The sequence below is a fragment of the Uranotaenia lowii genome, chromosome 2, assembly GCF_029784155.1.
Source record: "Uranotaenia lowii strain MFRU-FL chromosome 2, ASM2978415v1, whole genome shotgun sequence".
Classification (NCBI taxonomy): Eukaryota; Metazoa; Arthropoda; class Insecta; order Diptera; family Culicidae; genus Uranotaenia; species Uranotaenia lowii.
The window spans coordinates 34,714,127-34,736,737 of NC_073692.1; the positions used below are offsets into that span (position 1 = coordinate 34,714,127).

At 36.7% G+C, this 22,611-nt stretch overlaps 2 protein-coding genes and 1 non-coding gene across 3 annotated transcripts in view; all 3 read right to left on the minus strand.

Moving 5' to 3' along the window:
* Positions 1 to 19,502, minus strand: part of LOC129745392 (ejaculatory bulb-specific protein 3-like) — a 77,131-nt gene extending 57,629 nt beyond the window's left edge. The window contains exon 1 of the mRNA XM_055738449.1: positions 19,361 to 19,502. The gene's annotated coding sequence lies outside the window, so the exon portion shown is untranslated. The remainder of the gene's footprint in view (positions 1 to 19,360) is intronic.
* On the minus strand, positions 862 to 968 carry LOC129750192 (U6 spliceosomal RNA). The gene has a single exon (XR_008738330.1). It is a non-coding gene; the product is annotated as a U6 spliceosomal RNA (small nuclear RNA).
* Positions 5,602 to 11,739, minus strand: LOC129741278 (uncharacterized). Its single transcript, XM_055733003.1, has one exon. The coding sequence runs from the start codon at positions 11,737 to 11,739 to the stop codon at positions 5,602 to 5,604; it is 6,138 nt and encodes a 2,045-aa protein (XP_055588978.1).
* Positions 19,503 to 22,611: the final 3,109 nt, after the last annotated feature.

A 22,611-nucleotide genomic window follows, 5' to 3' on the forward strand; every position in this document is an offset into this window, starting at 1 on the left:
TCGGGCAATTTTGATCAAAACTTATGAATTACTCATCAAAAATCATGAAAACAAAACTTGAAAAAAAATTTTCCTGATTTTTTTTTTTAAACTTGTTCCAAAGTTTTGGACGCATTAATAAAAAATATTATACAACTCAATTTGTTTTTTAAAGTTTGATTTAAAATGAGAATGAGAACAACCCCGGTTTTTCCAATGAAACCCGGGCAACCTGGTCAGACCTTATCATAGAAATTCAGGTCTGAATATTAAATTTTAAATTAAACCCATTTTGAAGGTTCTGATTCTATGGTCTCATAACCAAAATTGTATTTCTATATTTTTTCGTATTTCTGATTCTGTATCAAGTTAAGGATTTTTGATTTTCAGTTCGAATAATCATAAGAAATTAGGAATGAAAAGCTGCTTTGAAATCCTGATTCAGTTTTGCATTTCATATCAAATTTGAATCATGTTTTTCGAAAATCATTTGCATTTTCAATATTTTGATAATAATATTCCGAACATGAAAAAAGAAGAATTTTGTTTTACATTTTAAATCGAAGTTCTCAAACTATATTCTTAAACAAAATTTAAACATTCAAAACTTCTATGTGGCAATCCAAAATTGAAAACTCAGATTCAGATTCATCATTTGAAATTCACATTTAAATTCTGATTCACATTACAGATTAAAAATAAATAATTGAAAAATGAATTAATATTAAACCATAGCGATACAGAATTTAAATAAAAGATTCATGAATTATGGCTCTTAAACTTGGCTCATAAAATTCTGATCTGGAATTAAGATTCGGAAATCGTATTTTTTGTACATTTCAGAAGTGGTATAGAAATTCGGAAACAGTTAAATTTTTGAATTCAGGTTTTTTTTTCTTCACGATTTTTCGTGTCATCCTTGCGCAGGGGCCATGCTAATCTTCTCTGTATCGTTCCAATTTTAGTATATGTCCAGCCGAAGCTAGGACATGGTTCAGTATTCAGATTTATAATTCAGGAATGAGTGAACGAATTTTTCAATCAACATAAAATTGTGAAGGAATTCAAGAGAACATAAAAGTTTGCTTGTCAACTTTCAGATTTAATTTTTTTAAATCAGAAGAAGTTGGTACACACAATTCAGCTGAGAATCACAGATATGAAGTAGAATTTTAGTTAATTTGTGTTATGTAAAATATCCCAAATTATATTTAAAAAAAATTACCCACAGGATTTTCATTATGGAATTGATTCTTTATGAAAAATATTTCCTGTTAAAAAAAAAACAAGTATCTGATCTCACCTAAAAAATCTGCACAAATTTCTATATTTTTTCGGTGTATTGATGAACATTATAGATATTGAAGTTTTTTAAATCTGAATTTCAAACTGAAATCATAAATTTAGTTCAAGTTTGCATCGAGTAAATGTGATCCGAAAATATGTTATCGCTTACGAAAATAGAGTAAGCGTGTGCTGAAGCGTGAACACGCGTTTTTTTTCGTGCTACCAAAAATGTTCTCAAATAGAAAGAAATTGATTGCATTATTTATAGTTTAAAGCTCAAATGAGGAAATATTTGTGGAATTTTTTTCATCAATAATTGCAGTGAACCAACAGACATAAAATTGACACTGGTCCTTGTAAGACAAAATGTTGGTATTCACAACACTCGATACCAACATTTTGTCTTACAAGGACCAGTGTCAATTTTATGTCTGAACGAGATCTAGATCGTTGAAGGAGTTTTTTCCGACCTCGAAATTTTCTTATTTGTTTTCTTGAAAAAACAATGATACTTATCTGTTTTCGAGCTTCTTTTTCGAAATATGTGTGTGTTAGCAGTAGTGTTATGTAGCAGTGTGTTAAGCAAAAGATCAGCAGAAGAAAAGAAGCACTCAAATCCCGAAAATTGATTCATAAACACTTGCTGGATTATCAAGCATCGGTGACTGGAATGTGCAGGGATGACCACCATTTGTACAACAGGACCATCAAATATAAATCAACCCATGCTGCCTCCTTCCCTCATCGCCTTTTAATGGACTTTGGTGAGATTGTTTCATTTTATTTTAATTATATTTATACATATTTAGTCAATCCTATTTGCCATGTAGGATTTTCCACTTAAACATCCCTTCCCATTCCTTTCTGAAGCAGCTTTATGGGTCGTAAGAGTTCTCTGCACCTAAAGAGTTATTTTTGCTGTTTCAGATAATCCCTTCTATGATTACATTGACTTGCCACGGTGTGCATCATGGTACCACACTGATCTTCAAGAGCAGCACTTGGAATGAATATTGAATCCAGATACTCATTTTGGCATCTTGCGTTGCTCTTGATGATCAGTTGTACCTCGTGTATCAGCCAATGCAAGATGAGTGTAGTCACCCTATGCTATGCTATGCTATGCTATGCTATGCTATTAGATTTAAAAATTTTTATATTTCTTCATATATGTATTTGGTTGCGAATCATATTCACATGGTGGTTTGGAGTGTATTGTTTTATTTAAATTATAGACTCTTAGTTTTAAGGTTATAAACAGTTTTTGATCAACAAAAAAAAATTCAAAACGAAACGAAAGTCGTAACTGACTTTTAAAATGTGTTTAAGAGTAACTTGTATTTAAAAGCTTTGTCGAATTGATGAAGGATCAAGTTTAAATCTAGGTATTCAAAGGAGGTGTTATATCATAAACTGAAACTGGAAAGACAAATTTGAACCGCTTATCACTGAAATTATCACACATGGTGCTTCCGGCCCGTCCCAAAATAGGCTGTCATTGTTATCAACTTTTGGTAGTTGCTCTCCCAGAAGCCGAAAAAGGAGAAGCGAGAAAAATGTCAACTGAATGAAAGCCTTGACTTATTTATGTCAAATAAGCTGTGTTTATCCAAGCCAAAAACAACACAAAGGTTTGCTTGTCATTAAGTTAACTTGTTTTTTTCATTTTCGACTGCTTAAAAGGCTGATCTGAATAGAATACGATGATGAAAAAAAAAACAAAAGTGATTTTAAACCTCGTTGTAGAAAAACTAACCCAGTAATGTGTAGGATTGAAAAAAACAATGAACAAAGGAGTATAGTGTAAAAGGCGTCATACAAAAAACATATTTCAACTACAAAGAGGTAATTATTTAGTAAAAAAAGAATCGTCCTTTTGCTATAACATAGAAGCTTAGTGCGACACTGAATTGAAATTTATGACCAGCTAGGGGTGTCACTCGATGAGTGTTACGGAGTATCGATTCGATTGCCCGAAATTCCGACACAATGCAATTTTCATTGACAGGATGAAGAAGAAAAAACCCCAATACTAGCAAAAAGCACACGGGTCAATAACAGTCAAAGTTGCTTGTGCCCTACGAGAATGCATGGGCCACCCTATGGGGCTCTCGCTCGCAAAACAGAGGGCTGGATTTTCCACTTCCCATGTTTCGACTCGGTGCTACCCGGGGGATGAAATGGTGATAATTTACATTACATGCGCTTGTGAGTTGCAATAAATTTGTGTGCCAGCTTATGAAAAGCTAGGCCGGATAATTTAAGCCACGTGTTTGAAGCTCTGTAACTCCACGAAAGTTTAGCTAGATAAAATTTCAATGGAGTTTATCGGTTAAATGTGGGTTCATTTGAATAAAACTTCTAGAAGGATTTACAAAACAAAGTTCGTTGATAACACTAGTATACAAAATTTAAGAAAAAAACTTGAACATTATTGACCGATTCAATTGTTAAATGTAAAATCGGGCGCTGAATCTGAAAATGAAATTAAAAAAAAAACAGTAGAACAGTTTTTGAGTTTTGCTCCAGATATGAAATTCTTTAAAAATAAAAAAAAGGGCCTTGTATTTAGATTCAAATATCTCGAATAAATTTTAAACCAACAATTTTTGAGTAAAATTAAGATGAATATTGGTATCATCTTCACATCACTATTGCGTATGATCAACAGTATATTTAATATTAGTGAATATAATTATGGTTAATTTTCTAAAACCATTTGTTTAACATTTTTCATAACGTCTGTTTTGATTTCTTATTTTCCAATTCTGCACGTTGAGGAAGCATAGCAAACATTTCGATCTCATTTAATTTTCACAAACACATTTTGAGCAATAGTTCTCAGCTCAATTTTGGGATAAAAGAAATTTTGAAAATGGGAATTAGTTTTTGAGAAATAAGATGTTTATAGTATCAAATAATAAAAAAATATATCATTTTGTTTGTTAATCCAGCTGAAAACAGAAATATTGGAATAAATAGAAACTTAAGAGTTACACTATCCGACGTTATTTTTATTCCTCAGAAATATCATATTGTTAAAAATTTAGAATAGTTCAGCCTTTTTCAGTACGTTAACCGGAGAATTTTACGATATTGGATTTTTTGTCTCTGAATAATGACGTCGTACAGCTATTAGCTATTGTTTACTTGTTTACAACATTCGGTAAAAATTTCATTTGAGCTTCCGGACATTCGATTCGGCACATTCGAATTCTTTAGAAGCGTCCACATTCGGACATTCGATGTGATTTTTTGTTTCAAGTAGAAGCGCTGCCCCAGAATATTCAATGCAATGTGGGTTGGTTTAGGAGAAATATGTCGAAAAAAGAGTTTTAAAAACATGTTGAAACATTTCAACGAACAAACCTTCTTTTCGAACTTTTTAAGATTTCCGTCAAGAAACCAAGAAAAATGCGTTAAATTAAGGTCACAACATTGGACTTGATTTTTACATCTCTAAACTCAGTTTTGAGTTAAATTCCTTAACCGTGCAGCTAAACGGTCGATATAATTAAATGTCATCTAAAAATAGCAATTTTTATCAGTTTTTCTATCATAAATTCACTCTTATCAATAATGTTCGTCATACGTAAAAAAAAGTTCAGGTGATCAATAGCAAATTTATTCACTTTCAATATGCAAAAAATAGATTTCAAGTTAGTGTTAGGCAGTCCGAGATATTTAAATCTAAGTAAAAGTTTTTTTTTTTAGTTTTTCCAAAATTTTATAAATGAAGTATAACTCAAAAACTATTCTACTGAGATCTATTTCTTGAATATCGTTTGCGGGTTTAACGCCCGATTTCACATTAAAAAAGATCTTCAGCTTACTTATTGTTGTTGAGGCGAGATTTTCGGAGGATTTTTTAGCAAACCCGATGATGATGTGGTACAGCTAAAACTATATTTTTAATTATAAAAAATGAAATGCTAGAAATACAATGTTTTACTCACATTGGCTAACCTCAATCTTGCTTCTCCTCAACAGTATTTTTAATTTCCAATTTTATGGAATGATTTCTGCCTGCGTACATTTGAAATTAACGATTTAAATATATGGATTTAATAGAAAAGGTGTGAATACTCACAATCGGAAATAATTATCCAATGATAATGCAGAAACTAAGTGTTAATACGACGACCTTAATTGGCTCCTTCAAAGCACGGAATTATGTCCCTGTGATAGCAATTACTTTAGGATAAATTTATAATTTTAATAGTGGAATACTCACGATAGCAAGCAAAATCAATAAACGATTGATAAACTAAAGCGATACAATATTAATTATTTCACTGTCTGATCGAATCAATGCACTTCCTCAATCGCGTGGAATTAATCTTCAATTTCGCCAGTCACGATGACATCATCTCCGGCCCGATAGCTGTCATCACCACTGACGTTAGTTGGATTCTCCTGCTTCAACAAGGGAGCGGTCAAAGTTGCGGCAACATCCCCCCGCTCGTAAGACAGATGGTCCCCTGAGGTCTTACCGATATCTAACACCGCTAACTTTGCTACCGGCCTGGTAACAAGTCCCTTTGAAGTTTGAACTGTAGCTCGTCGTACTCTTCCATCGGCACCTTTTGTAACACCTACTACGCGTCCTCTAATCCAGCCATTCCGTATCGTCTCGTCGATGATAACCACCAAGGTTCCTGGTTCCAACGGTTTCGTTTCTTCGAACCATTTGGTTCTTCTCGCGATGGTAGGCAAATACTCTTTCACCCAGCGATGCCAGAAAATATCCACCAGGTGCCTATTATGGTTCCAGTCGTCTCTAAGGGCCATTCCAGGTTGGAGAAACTTCATATGTGGCTGACCGATGCCCGAGGAACTCATGAGCAGAAAGTGGTTTGGGGTCAAAGCTTCCTGTGTGTCGTTTTCCAAAAAAATGAAAGTCAATGGCCTCGAATTGACCACTGATTCAGCTTCGACAATGACGGTGGAGAATGTTTCTTCGTTCGGTGTTCTAGATGTCGTCATGGCATAAAAGGCGGTTTTAACAGATCTTACAAGGCGCTCCCACGCACCACCCATGTGAGGCGCGGAAGGAGGGTTGAAATACCATTTCGTGAAGGCATTCGTAAACGTCGTTGCGAGTTCGTCGTTGATAGTTTTGCACTCCTCGATGAGATCGTTCTTCGCACCTAGAAAATTGGTGCCATTATCCGAATAGACTTCGACTGGTGAACCTCGACGGCCAATGAATCGCCTCATAGCCATCTTGCATGACGTTGTGGTAAGGGAATGGACGACCTCCAGGTGGACAGCTCTGATGGTCAGACAGGTGAATAATGCCACCCACCTTTTCACCGTACTGCGTCCTACTCTTACTTGCGTTGGTCCAAAATAGTCCAGTCCCACGAAGGAAAATGGTTTGCAGAAGGCCCTCAAGCGGGCGGCAGGCAAAGGACTCATTCTGGGCACGTTAGGGGAAGCTTTGTGAACTCGACAGTACACACATAATTTTTCAACACGTCGAACTAACGTTTTTAATCTGGACACGTGGAATCGCTGTCTTATCTCGTTAACGACGGTGTTCGTATTGCAATGAAGGTATTTCTTGTGATACCATAAAACGATTAGCTGAGTAGCGTAGTGTTCCCTTGGAAGAATGATAGGATTTTTAGTGTCGTACGATACGAACGCTGCTGCGGTAATTCTTGATTCCATACGCAAAATCCCGTCTTCGTCGATGAAAGGGGAAAGCTTCGCAAGGGGGCTCGAACGATTCAATCGTCGACGCTCAATCGGTAAATTAGTTTGTTTTAACTTGGCAATTTCTCCGGAGTAGAATTCATTTTGCATAATTCGAAAGACAAGTTTTTCCGCTGCGGCCAGTTCGATTTGCTCTAAGTACCCCTGTCGACCAATGACGTTCCTCGCTTGGCAACGCCGGTTATGTAAGTAACGAAAAACGTATCCGATCGAGTGAACTAGGCGATTCCACTGGGAAAAACGGTCCCATTCGATGGAAATAAATGTGCTACCTGTAGTGTGATGAACATTCACGATATCTGTTTTTTGCGCTCTTAATTCTTCTTTCGTTCCAGTGCACTCCGCTTGCTGGGTTGGCCAGCGATCTTCCGGCTCGTACAGAAACGATGGGCCGTTGAACCACCTACTCGTCGACGATAGGTCGGGTCCAGTTGTCCACTTGGTGGCTTCGTCAGCGACGTTGAGTTTACTTGGGACCCATTTCCACTCAAATACATCTGTTGTTTCGAGAATCTCCCCAATACGACAAGAGACAAATTGATTATACTTGCGTGAGTCGGAATTAATCCAGGCCAGCACGGTGCGTGAATCAGTCCACAGGATTCGACGTGAAATCTTCAAAGAATGTGTTTCGATAGCGCTTTTCGATTGACGGCTTCCGATAACTGCCGCCTGTAGCTCGAGTCGAGGGATCGATAACGTTTTAAGAGGAGCTACTTTAGATTTCGCTGCAACTAATATGCATTTGATGACTCCATCAACCTCCGCTCTGATGAAAGACGCACAAGCGTACGCCAGCTCGCTCGCGTCAACGAATACATGTAATTGGACTGATTGAAGCTGATGTGTAGCATATTCACCAAAATAGGACCTGGGGATTCGAATGTCCTTCAGCATCGGGAAAAGAGAGATCCATTGCGTCCATCGGATTTGTAAGTCTTCAGAAATCGGCTCATCCCAGGACTTTTGACTACGCCAGATATCTTGAACAAGAATTTTCCCATGTATGACGAAATGAGAAAGTAAGCCTAGAGGATCATATAGGCTCATGACAATTCTTAACACCTCTCGTTTAGTCGGCCAATGAGGAATGTGTCCTAAGTTAGATGAATAGGTGAAAGCATCTTCTTCTCGAAGCCAAAACATCCCAAGTACACGTTTGATTTCACTGGGAGAAACGTTGGGATCACATACATCGAAGGATTTCACAGCTGACGGATCGGTTTCACCTACGGCTTCTAGCACACGATTGGAGTTCGACGACCAGGAGTGAATGTCGAATCCGGCTTGCGAGTGGACGAATTTGACTTCCAGAGACCTTTTTACTGCTTCAGTTTCATCGTCAAAGCTCTGCAGGAAATCGTCCATGTAGTGGTGGTTAAGAATCGATTCGACTGCTTCCGGAAATTTATCGGCAAACTCTTTCGCATTCATGTTTTTGACATGCTGCACAGAACAAGGGGAACTAGTCGACCCAAAGGTGGCTACTGTCATGAAGAATGTTGTAGGCGGCTTGGAGGGGTCATCGCGCCAGAGAATCCGCTGGGCTTGATAATCTTCTTCGCGAATCATCACGCGATGAAACATTTCGCGGATGTCCGCGCAAACTGCGATTTTTCGTTCCCGGAACCCAGTAAGAACTTTTGGAAGCGATATTAATTGGTCCGGTCCTTTAATAAGCATGGCATTCAAACAGACTCCATCTACCTTAGCGGCTGCGTCGCAAAAAATTCGAATTTTCCCGGGTTTTTTAGGATTGATTACAACCCCTAACGGCAGATACCAGATTCGGCGAGGATCCGTATTCTCCAATTCCGCTCTCGTGGCTTCTCGCAAGTAGCCTTTCTCTAGATACTCCGAAATTTGTCTCCTCACACTGCTTCCGATCATTGCATCCGCTTCCATGCGTCGCTCCAGGCATTGTAAACGTTTAAATGCCATAGCGTAGCTATCGGGAAACTCGAAAACATCGTACCGCCACAATAAACCTGTCTCAAATCTACGACCTATTCTTTTTGTCGTAGCTTCGAGAATCATTCGAGCTCGTGTGTCTTCGGAGGATTGAGGTGCGTTCCTAACAGATACTCCCAAACTATCGACAGCAAACGATTGTTTAATCAGGTCATGTAGTTCGTCTAATTTTGTGGAGCATTCACAGATGTGCATATTGAACGCCGAGACAACTGCGTTCCCATCGGAGATCGGTCCATGGATTGACCACCCTAGTCGCGTTTTTGTGGCAAGAGGTGAATATGCGTCGCTTTCTCTTATACGAAGAGCTACTGCCAAATGTGCATTGTCGTTGCCGATCAAGATTTGTGGAGTCACGTCGTTGTAATCGCTCACCGGTAGACCCGAAAGATGTGGATACCTGGCAGCCAACTGCTGGTAACATAACGATTGACGAGGAAGAGCAAGATTCTTTACCGTGCGCACATTTGACAGCGAATACTTTCGAGATCGTCCTTCTCCAGCAACTTCAAAATTTACTCGCTTCGAGGCGACTTCTTCTCGACTAACTTCCGCTGTCCAAGTTAGGCAAAGTCTCGCACTTTCTCCTTCTAGACCCAACTGATTCGCAACATTTTCCTCTAGCAAAGTTATTGAGGACCCATCATCGAAAAACGCGTACACTTTCAAGGATCGACCATTGCTGAATAGCGTTACGGGAAGAATACGAAACAACGAGGATTGACCTTCTTGGCGATGATTATTTACTTTTCCGGCAGAGTTTGACGGTGGGGTTTTTGTTGTTGTTGTGTGTAAAAGAGGATGATGTTTTCGTTGGCATCCTTGTTCTCCACAAGCTTTCTTCAGCTTACACGGGCTTCTTCCATGCTGGTAAAGACAGGTTCGACAAAGCGGTAGGCTGTGTACTACTTGCCAACGATCTTCGAGATTCATTTTCAAAAACTGCGGACAATCTGGGTTTTTGTGATCGGCTTTCGAACAAATCTTGCACACTTTAGGACCGATAGTTTTTAACTCGTTCTGTGGCAACTCGTTCGTTGGATAAGATGGCTCGTGAGCAGTGTGAGCGTGCAAAAAACCTCGATCTTTGTGCTTTTCGAATTTCGCATTCCGGTGATCCTGTTTCCCTCCAACGGGAATAGTCACTTGCGTGGCTGCGTTTACCAAAATCGACATAAAGTTGGCAAAAGCTCTTAAATCGGGTTCTACAAATTGGTTCTTGTACAAAACCCAATCGATTTTCATATCATCTGGCAATTTACTAACAAGCTCGTGGATTAGAGTCGGATTGTTCATGTGGGCATAGTGTTGCCCCGCTTCGAGATGGTCAACCAAGTTTTGAACAGTCATTCCAAAGGTAATCAGCGTGTCGAGCTTTCCTGGTTTTGGCCCGGGCGTATCATTTAGTTTTCTTAGCAGCGTAGGAATCAATATTTCCGGTCGACCGTACAAGGATCTTAAGGTTTCCATGATCACCGGAACCGACGATGGAAGTAGCAATTTGCTCCGAACAGCATCCAAAGCTGGGCCTCGCAGGCAGCGTTGTAATCGTGTTAAATTATCGGCATCAGAATATCCGCAAGCTTGACTGGTGTTGTAAAACATCGTAGAAAACAGTGGCCAATCCTCCGGGTCCCCGGAAAATTGTGGCAGGTCTTTGGCCATGAGTTGGCGCGCGGCCATCTGACTGCGATTTGGAGTAGAATAATTCTCGAACGGATTGTACACGGAATTTGGTAGCGTTGCCGCGGGTGCCAACATGGCGGAGACCGGAACGTCATTAGTGAATGCATACGGGTTTTGGCAATCATTCACGCTACTCATCACCGCAGGTTGGTTTACAGACTGGGTGTGAAAGGATGCTGGGATAGCTGTTTGCGGAATGGTACTTGATGGAGGAACCACTGCTGGAACGGACGAATATTGTTGCGCTACAGGCAACCCACTTGCCACGGGAAGTCCTCTGGAAACAGGTGTCGATGTTTGTTGACCCACAGGATTAAATGGGGCCGATTTGGGAATTGCTCCGGTCGACATTAGCGAACTTCGCAGGGAATTAAACACATTAGTATTCACTGCGCCTACGGGCAAATTCTGTTGAATGTGATTTCCTGCCGAAAGATAGTTTTCTCCACTTGAGTAAAACGGATAGGCCATGCCTGATGGTTCTTGGATGCGATTGGAAGCAGAAACGGGAAAAGAAACGGTTGATTGCCTCGTAGTTACCGGAGCTAACGTATATTCCATCGCGGAAACTACTGGAAAACCGTTGTTAGACGTAGCCGGGGTAAATTCTGTCTCTGGGGCTAGTGGGACTACAGTAGAGCTCACAGCACCGCCCAGAAGTCGGTCCACCTTCCATTGGATAATCTGGCTGGAATTACTCCGGTTGGATTTTCCACTTTGCCTTTCGTCTTCTTCTTCTTCCTCTGCCCCTTCTTCGAGCACTCGAAACTTATCCTGGATGAACTTTTTCTCCATTTCTAATTTTCGTTGATCAAGACGGAAACGATTTTCTTGTTCCTGTCGTTCAAGGTCCAACTGTTTGTCTTGAATCGCTTTCATCTCCTCTAACTTCTTCAAACGCAATTTCGCCTTCCGGGCAGAACAACTCGTCGACGCTTTCGAGCTGCAGATGGATTCAGCAGGGGGAACGATAGTGGTTTGTTTATCTTGTGGTTGGGTACAACGAGGACAAATAAAATCCTTTTCGCCGATGCTATCGCTTACTCCCACGCACTCAAAGTGCCACCACGAATCGCACTTGTCACAAGCCACCATCCTGCTTGAGTCCGGGAGATTACAATTTGCACTGCAGCTGTGCCCGGGTACGGTAGGAGCGTTTGTCGTCATCGTTTGAGTCCAATTTTTAGTGTTGTTGAGGCGAGATTTTCGGAGGATTTTTTAGCAAACCCGATGATGATGTGGTACAGCTAAAACTATATTTTTAATTATAAAAAATGAAATGCTAGAAATACAATGTTTTACTCACATTGGCTAACCTCAATCTTGCTTCTCCTCAACAGTATTTTTAATTTCCAATTTTATGGAATGATTTCTGCCTGCGTACATTTGAAATTAACGATTTAAATATATGGATTTAATAGAAAAGGTGTGAATACTCACAATCGGAAATAATTATCCAATGATAATGCAGAAACTAAGTGTTAATACGACGACCTTAATTGGCTCCTTCAAAGCACGGAATTATGTCCCTGTGATAGCAATTACTTTAGGATAAATTTATAATTTTAATAGTGGAATACTCACGATAGCAAGCAAAATCAATAAACGATTGATAAACTAAAGCGATACAATATTAATTATTTCACTGTCTGATCGAATCAATGCACTTCCTCAATCGCGTGGAATTAATCTTCAATTTCGCCAGTCACGATGACATCATCTCCGGCCCGATAGCTGTCATCACCACTGACGTTAGTTGGATTCTCCTGCTTCAACAAGGGAGCGGTCAAAGTTGCGGCAACACTTATGTAGTTAAAAAATGTTGAAAACTAGTTGTAAAGAATAATGGCATGAAATGAAATTGAACAAATCTATTTAAAAACCCCAACGATTGACTATTTAGCTCCGAGATTGTAAGAAGTTTTCAAATCAACGGAATTCTGGAAACGACTTTTGTCTTGTACGAATGTTTGAGCAACTTTGAGTTCGGAAAATAATTCATCATACAAAAAGTTTGATAACATTTACTACACTAATTTTATTTATATAGTCAGAGAAAATCGATCATTATAAAAACAAAATTGAGATAATTCCAGTTCTGACAATTTTGCATTTTCAAGTCGTGTGGAATCAGGATCAAAATGTCCCCGATTTCCAAAAAGTCAAAAATTTTAAACGTTTGAGGCACCCCTAAATCAAACCGGATTGAGCTGAAACATTTTACAGACCAGTTTTTCGGGTCAATCAACAAATTGAATGCAGGCGGGTTTTGGAATACGATGAAGGAGTAAGCCATGACTTTTGAGCGACGCACGCATTTTTCTGAATCAAAGCAATCGAAAGATTCCATTTAATTCAAACATGGTACGCATTTTGGTTTTTGTTCATCCAAAATTTTAATTTAATTAAAGTTGAACTAGGAACTTTAGAGTTTGAATGTGGAAAATGTTTGATTAAGTGACCGGCAGGAGGTTTCCGGTGCGGTTTGTGCATTGTTTTTAGGAATTATGTTCGTCAAGTTATGTCGTGAGACGGAATACTATGTAAATAAAAATAAATAAATTGTGCATTGTTTCAAATACTGAAATCTTGTTTGGGGGAGTTCGGAAGAAAACGATAGCTGGTCCGAACTAGAGGAAGAAGTTTTGGCCATAGACTATTTTGATAATTATGGATACACTATAAAGTAACCGGCATTTGAAAAATCGTGTAGTGTTCAACCAAATTTTGGCTGCGTACTGGTGTTTACAGCCAAGTGAAGTAAGCGTTGTCATTTTTTGTTGTTCTTCGCAAAGAAATCTGCCTGACCTCACTCCCGAGCAATGAAAACGGATTGTGCACAAATGGGGCACTATGGCTGGTCTTTCAATCAGAAAGTAGCTAAAGACGATGGTTTGAGTTTCGGAGCAGCAAACCGCGTTGAGAATGCATGGAGAATAGTGTCCCAGATTCCCCGAGACGTGGTAGGAAATTAGGCCCTCCTGACCCTACAATGAACAACAAAATCAAGGATTACTTCTAACGGCATCCTTAGGCATCAGTACGGGATGTGGCTAAAAAACTAAGTACCTCATCGACCAACGTTATGCGTGCCGAAGAGAGAATTGAACTTCAAACCCATCGGATGCAGAAGCAGTCAAAAAGGAGTACCAAACAGACAGCATCCATGAACACAAGGGCTCGGAAACTCTACGACAAACTTCTGACCATGAAATCGGATTGTGGTATCATGGATGATGGAACCAACATTAAACTCGACAAGAAAAGTCTGCCTGGACCACAGTTTTCTACCTCTCCGAAGGGAAAGAATGTTACTGCATCAGTGAAAGCCATTTACACCGAAAAATTGGGAAAGAAGATTTTTGTTTGGCAAACCATATGTGAATACTGTTAAACTTCTCGTCCATTCATAACCACAGATACAATGGAAAAATAGCAAAATTAACAAGCAAGAATGTTTACAAAAAATGTTGCTACTCTCAATCAAACAGCATAACACTCCTACAATCTTTTGGTCTGATCTCGCTTCGTGCTACTACATACTCTAAGGATGCATTTTGGTGCTATGAAGTCAACAAGGTCACATGTTAACCAAAAGACAGGAACCCACCGAAACTTTTTGGGCTTTGACGGAGGCAAATCTGAGGAAATACATGAAACCTGCGGACAGTGTTGAAAAATTCAAGAAAGATTGTCCTAAAGTCCTAAAGTCCTTTCCACCAAAAATTAGAATATTTGGTCGGTGACCCTCCATACAATTTTTTGTTGGAAATTTCCCATTCGGAATCTCCAAAAAATTCATATATTTCAAGTGTTTTATAATTTCAGAGGGCTTATTGTCTTAGTTTTTACTTTAAATATTTTTAAATTGAATAATCTCATCAAAAACTTACAAATTATTTCAAACTAGTTACAGAGCTATTAAAACAAAAAAAAATCCTTCAAAAATATCTTCTAATCCAAACATTTAAAAATCTGCTGGCAAATCTTTTCAGCAGCCTGAAAGGGTCTAAATATCTTTGAATCAGTTATTTTTAGATTTTTTGATTGTGGAAAAACTGGAGGGAATTTTTATTGAAAAAGCTCGATGATTAAAAAAACCATGTAATGCTAGGAACCGCTATAACTTTTTTGTGATAACGCTTATCGTATTGCAATCTTAAGTAGAAACGTTTGTCTCAATTTAAGCTTTGAAAAAATTAAGAAAATCAGTGTTCAAAATTAAACAATTCGATAAATCTTTTTTGATGACGAATAATTTTTTATACCTCTTCTGGGTAAAATGTCTTAAAATTAAAATTCAGTTCAATATAGATTAAATTTTGGATGATACTTTCTGTTGAAACAATGATCATTTTAAGCCAGAAGTCTTCTGTTAAACATTTTATTTTTATTTTTTGTAGCCAAATTTTAGTAACCCTAATGTACACTGTGATTCTTCAATTTTATTCAAATTTATTACTGTTAATGTTAAATGATCTTAGCTTTTACAGTTTTCAAGCGAATATATTATTATGATTACCTCTTGAATTCTTTGTTTTAAATAGAATTTCAAAGCTTTAAATAGAATTTCAAAGCTTTAAAACTCAAAATTTTAAAATGATTAAATCTTATCTTAAACCGTCGTTGACATTGAAATTTCTCCTGAAAAAATTTGTTTTTCATCGTTTTGTTGATAATTAATTGAAAAATACCAACAGTACTTCAATTCTTTGCCAAAAATGAAGCTCAAATGATTGAAAAAAAAAAATCATACACCTTCAATATGCCACAAAGAAATTTTGAATTGATAATATGTAGCCGAAGATGTACGGATTTCAGTGCAAGTACTTTTTCTTTAAACTGAATTTTATATAAAAGATTCTATTGAAAACTAATCTGCTGAGATTTGTTTGAATTTCATCTGAGGTAAACAAAATTCAAAAATTTCATGTATATACGTGTCAGTTCATTGATTTTTGTTATCGTTTTCTAAAATGCGTATAAAAAAGTACCTGATTATACAAATATTGTAGAATTATTCAAAATAACAAGTTTTAAAAAAAGAAATAGTGAATTTTAAATAAAATTTTCATGTAATCCTCCATTTTCCTCCTTTTACGTCTAAGCAAGTGTTAAGCTAAGCAATCAAATTGTAAGAATACAAAACGAGCTTTGCTCCTCAAAGCCTAAGGTATGAGTCGTTTCAAATAAAGAACTTACAAAAAATAAGTCTCAAGTCTCAGGTCTCAGGTCTCAAGTCTTAAGTGTCAAGTTACATGTATTATTGTTTCAAGTTTCAGAGCTGCAAAATTTGAATGGTCTTTTTTTTACACGGGTTTCCGCAATTAGCTCGGTTATTTTACACGGTTTGCGGGAATAAACACGGTTTTTTACGCGGAACGTGTATCAGTGTAAAAAAACCTTGCTGTATTTATAATATTGGAAACAGTCTACAGTCAACAGTCGGATTTTGAAAAACGATGATGAATTTTTTTCCCATTCATCCATTGCCATTATTGACTGTTCCTGAAATTATAATCACCCCTAATATAAACGGTCATTTTGAATCCAATATTTTTTTTTCGAATGGCTGCGTCCTTTTGTTTACACATTTCTGTACGTAATAACATCAAGAAAAACATTTAGTTTGTAATTACATTTCAAAATGCGTGGTTTTACTCCGGAGAAGGGAAAAAGTATCGTGCCCAAGTGGAGTACTGTGAGTAGAATCTCATTGAGAAAATTGGCCAAAAAAAGAGGATTTGAGCATTGGAGCAGGGCGGACAGCTATTAAAAAATATGTTGAACATTGTACATTTGAAGATGAATCGAGGAGTGGTCGAAAATCTGGTCCTGGAAGTACTGCTTCCGACAAAAAGGTCAGGGATTCTTCCGTTCGGGATGTGGTGAGAAAAGTCGTTCTAACGTGTTGCGTGCTAGAGATCGACTTGGGCTCAAGACGTATCAGAAGCGGAAAAACCCTAAGAAGAACCAAAATCAAGCCGCTTCCGCCAAACCAAGAGCCCGGAAACTGTATGATTCATTATGTTTCAAAAGTTCTGGGTGCTTTATCATGTACGATGAGACGTATGTGAAATTGGACTATAAAACATTTCCTAGGCCATAGTACTTCACTATACGCAAGGGCAAGGATATCCCCGAAACGGAGAACAATGAACACCCAGAACTACATATATCAAGGAATGCCTCTAGAAGCGTTTATTGCCGATGATCAAGCAGCACCCATTATAATTTGGCCCGATTTAGCATCATGTTATAACGCCAAAGTCACACTAGGGTAATACAAAAGCCAAAACGTATGTTTTATGCCAAAAAACATGAATCCGCCAAATTGCTCCGAGGCACAGTCAATAAAGACTTATTGGGCTTAGACCAAATCAAAGCTACGAAAATACATAAAACTAGCTGATGACATCGGAAAATTTAAAAAGGATTGACCAAAAGTGGTGAAAATGGTGGGTAATGCAACTGTGCAAAATCTTATGAGTCATGTTCGAGGAAAAGTGCGCGCTCCTTTTAGTGCGTTAACTCCTAATTAAGTATGACCGAGGTTCAAAACATAGTTCGATTCTATTAGCTTAAAGTTAAGTAAATACCCTTTTTCCTCCTTGCGACGATTCAAAACGGAGTACGAACTGCGAGCTCAAAATTGATCCCTGTTTTTCCTTCGGCGAGGGAGCAAAGCTGAGTTCGACCTTATGAACTAAAAATTGAACTCTCTTTGTTGGACTGAAAACCCTGAAAACATTTGGCGAGATCATTTCGAACCGGAACAACAACCAACGAACACGTCGACAAAATTTTGCGCTCCGGAACAATTACCGGAAGACTATGAAGGAACATCATAATGGAATTTCCGCCGTGTTAGCTTAAAATTCTGTCCGTCATTGTCATCATATGGTGAACGGCTTGAAACGTCCGTTAACTTCCGGATGTTGTTTACTTCCCGTGGGAAGTAACATCCGGACATTTCCTTTGATCGGGAGTGTCAAAACTTTCCATCGCTCTGTAATTGCAATGCAATGTACCGGAACAGCAACATCCGGATACAAAAAAATTTAAACCATTCTTTAATTCCCTGAAAATAAGCTATCCTCGAATAAAAAGGATGAATTTGAGTTCGGCTGCCGAACTTGGTATTAAGTATGCCTATCAGAACTTAGTTTTCCGATTGCCCAGTCGAACTCAAAGTTGAGGGCTGCCAGTGAAGTGCTGTTTTGATCCAAAACTTCTTAATTTTAAGTTTTAAAAAACGAGCGTGTGGCTTATGATTAAAGATTTTCATCAAATAAGGATATAGTGTTGTGTAAATAGGACACAAATTATGATGCAGTGAGCTAAATAAAATAAATAAAATTTTATAAAACAATATATTTATGTTATTTTGAAAGTGTGCTTATAATTTCTGGAACAGTCTATGGTAGATAGATTTGTTATGCGACTCTAGATGGCTTAAACCTATTGGCACCTACTGATTCTTCTTTTCAACCTCAGTCTTTTTATCATCATCATCATCAAACATATTGCATTAACTTAAGGCTATAATTTTCTAATAATAAGTGCTCTTTGAGAATATAAACCAACCGGCGATTTAATGCAAATGTTCGACATTAAGCTTTCGCCTGTTTAAATCGGTGAACTCTTAATTTATGATATCAATCTTTGAAGGTTGTTAGATATTTAAATCGATTCCAGTACAATGCCCAATATGAATCACCAAGTATGTTTTACTTGATTATTACAGTTTAATGGCGCTCTCGAACAAAAAAGTTGATGATCGAATGACGGCACGTGTTAACATATAAATTAGGAGGAAACGTCATCATGTCGATTGCCCAGCAGCAGCAGTATTGTACCGCGTACCGACATCAAACAATCGCCAAAGTGTAAATTGTTGCAATGCAAAATCCACCACGTTTTTCCACATGCCAAACACATTAAGCTGCAGTTAGGAATCACATTTGCCCTCCCGGCTTAGCGCATAAACTTCTTGACGGTCAGCCAGCAACGACGACGCGACGCCAGAAAACCGGTCAGACACTCGATCAGCGGTCAAATAGAAGTAACTAAACACGAACGCCGAATTATGAAATCCATTAAACGTCATTATGTCACTTGCGAGCACAGAGCAGTATTTCAAAATGCAAAAACCGAATCACAGCCACTCTCCCCCAAATCGCCTCCGCCCTCCTTTGCCGTCTGCCTCTAGCAGCCCAAAGTTTGGAACACGAAAACCAACCTAATGCAACCACTTCGCACCGCAACAGTCACTTCTGGGTCTGTGGGTCTCTGGGTCTTAGGCGAGAAACCTTTTCCTCTATTTTTTTTCTTGTTTTTTGCATCACGCCATACTTTTCAACTCGTTTGCAGTACACACGTTTGCATTGCGTCAAACCGCATGCGAACACACAAATTGTAGGTACTTTTCACCTTAACTGGAAACGCCGGTGTGTCACTTCAACCAGACCATGCCAATTTATTCGCCATCCACGCGCTCTTCACCTTAATTCTAGAGACCTAGAGAGGGGCAGGATCTTGAAACATAAGTTGCGAGCTCAGCTGAACGACTCCAAGTTCCCCACGTGCTGGTGGCCACCAATCTCAAGCACACCAAACATCAAAACCGAAAACCGGCCGAATGAAAACCTTCTGAAAAACCCACTCCCACCCATCAGCCGGATTCTAGCAACACTTTCAATTTCTAAGCACTCACCTCGAGACGCAGGCAAGCAACAACAACAACAACACCGACAAACTCCGAAACTCCAAAACAACAACAACAACAAACGCCAAATACACTGCACGAAAGCACTCCAAAGTTGCTACTAAGTGCACCGGCCAGATTGCCGATTCGTTTTATAGTTTCCACCTCTCTGCTGCCCGATTTTCTGCTGGCTGGCTTTCGGCTGTTAGCTGTCGTCTAATCACACCCGATGTTTAGTATGCGCAATTAAAAGCCTTAGATCCGTACTAAGTAGCTACTAGTAGGAACCTACTAACTAAGGCTGTGCGTCTCTTGCTAAATATTTATGCCGAAAGTGGCCACCCGAGAAGCCCCGAAACGAGAATCCGGTGACGGTCAATCGTTAGATCGGTGGTCAGTTCGGCATTTTGGTGGTTCGTTAAGTGAGTGCTAAATCCAGCTACTTGCTAGGTACTTGCTTAGGTCCGCATTGATTCGTGATCCGGATGATGGGAAATCGCTGCAATTTCGTTTGCAATCAGATTGGCAAACGTGTGGGCAACTTATGCGTTTTTCAGATCCAGACGTCGGTATAGGACATTAAGACAGTTGTTTTCAGTTTTCATTTTTTTTTTCGAACCCTTTTTGACAAAATTTGATGGAAATTTTTTCGATTCAAGAGTTTTTGATCAAAAAACGAACAAAAATGACAAAAATGACAAAAATGACAAAAATGACAAAAATGACAAAAATGACAAAAATGACAAAAATGACAAAAATAACAAAAATGACAAAAATGACAAAAATGACAAAAATGACAAAAATGACAAAAATGACAAAAATGACAAAAATGACAAAAATGACAAAAATGACAAAAATGACAAAAATGACAAAAATGACAAAAATGACAAAAATGACAAAAATGACAAAAATGACAAAAATGACAAAAATGACAAAAATGACAAAAATGACAAAAATGACAAAAATGACAAAAGTGACAAAAATGACAAAAATGACAAAAATGACAAAAATGACAAAAATGACAAAAATGACAAAAATGACAAAAATGACAAAAATGACAAAAATGACAAAAATGACAAAAATGACAAAAATGACAAAAATGACAAAAATGACAAAAATGACAAAAATGACAAAAATGACAAAAATGACAAAAATGACAAAAATGACAAAAATGACAAAAATGACAAAAATGACAAAAATGACAAAAATGACAAAAAAGACAAAAATGACAAAAATGACAAAAATGACAAAATGACAAAAATGACAAAAATTACAAAAAATGCCAAAATGACAAAAATGACAAAAATGACAAAAATGACAAAAATGACAAAAATGACAAAAATGACAAAAATGACAAAAATGACAAAAATGACAAAAATGACAAAAATGACAAAAATGACAAAAATGACAAAAATGACAAAAATGACAAAAATGACAAAAATGACAAAAATGACAAAAATGACAAAAATGACAAAAATGACAAAAATGACAAAAATGACAAAAATTACAAAAATTACAAAAATGACAAAAATGACAAAAATGACAAAAATGACAAAAATGACAAAAATGACAAAAATGACAAAAATGACAAAAATGACAAAAATGACAAAAATTACAAAAATTACAAAAATGACAAAAATTACAAAAATTACAAAAATGACAAAAATGACAAAAATGACAAAAATGACAAAAATGACAAAAATGACAAAAATGACAAAAATGACAAAAATGACAAAAATGACAAAAATGACAAAAATGACAAAAATGACAAAAATGACAAAAATGACAAAAATGACAAAAATGACAAAAATGACAAAAATGACAAAAATGACAAAAATGACAAAAATGACAAAAATGACAAAAATGACAAAAATGACAAAAATGACAAAAATGACAAAAATGACAAAAATGACAAAAATGACAAAAATGACAAAAATGACAAAAATGACAAAAATGACAAAAATGACAAAAATGACAAAAATGACAAAAATGACAAAAATGACAAAAATGACAAAAATGACAAAAATGACAAAAATGACAAAAATGACAAAAATGACAAAAATGACAAAAATGACAAAAATGACAAAAATAACAAAAATAACAACAATGACAAAAATGACAAAAATGACAAAAATGACAAAAATGACAAAAATGACAAAAATGACAAAAATGACAAAAATGACAAAAATGACAAAAATGACAAAAATGACAAAAATGACAAAAATGACAAAAATGACAAAAATGACAAAAATGACAAAAATTACAAAAATTACAAAAATGACAAAAATGACAAAAATGACAAAAATGACAAAAATGACAAAAATGACAAAAATGACAAAAATGACAAAAATGACAAAAATGACAAAAATGACAAAAATGACAAAAATGACAAAAATGACAAAAATGACAAAAATGACAAAAATGACAAAAATGACAAAAATGACAAAAATTACAAAAATTACAAAAATGACAAAAATGACAAAAATGACAAAAATGACAAAAATGACAAAAATGACAGAAATGACAAAAATGACAAAAATTACAAAAAATGCCAAAATGACAAAAATGACAAAAATGACAAAAATGACAAAAATGACAAAAATGACAAAAATGACAAAAATGACAAAAATGACAAAAATGACAAAAATGACAAAAATGACAAAAATGACAAAAATGACAAAAATGACAAAAATGACAAAAATGACAAAAATGACAAAAATGACAAAAATGACAAAAATGACAAAAATGACAAAAATGACAAAAATGACAAAAATGACAAAAATGACAAAAATGACAAAAATGACAAAAATGACAAAAATGACAAAAATGACAAAAATGACAAAAATGACAAAAATGACAAAAATGACAAAAATGACAAAAATGACAAAAATGACAAAAATGACAAAAATGACAAAAATGACAAAAATGACAAAAATGACAAAAATGACAAAAATGACAAAAATGACAAAAATGACAAAAACGACAAAAATGACAAAAATGACAAAAATGACAAAAATTACAAAAATTACAAAAATGACAAAAATGACAAAAATGACAAAAATGACAAAAATGACAAAAATGACAAAAATGACAAAAATGACAAAAATGACAAAAATGACAAAAATGACAAAAATTACAAAAAATGCCAAAATGACAAAAATGACAAAAATGACAAAAATGACAAAAATGACAAAAATGACAAAAATGACAAAAATGACAAAAATGACAAAAATGACAAAAATGACAAAAATGACAAAAAT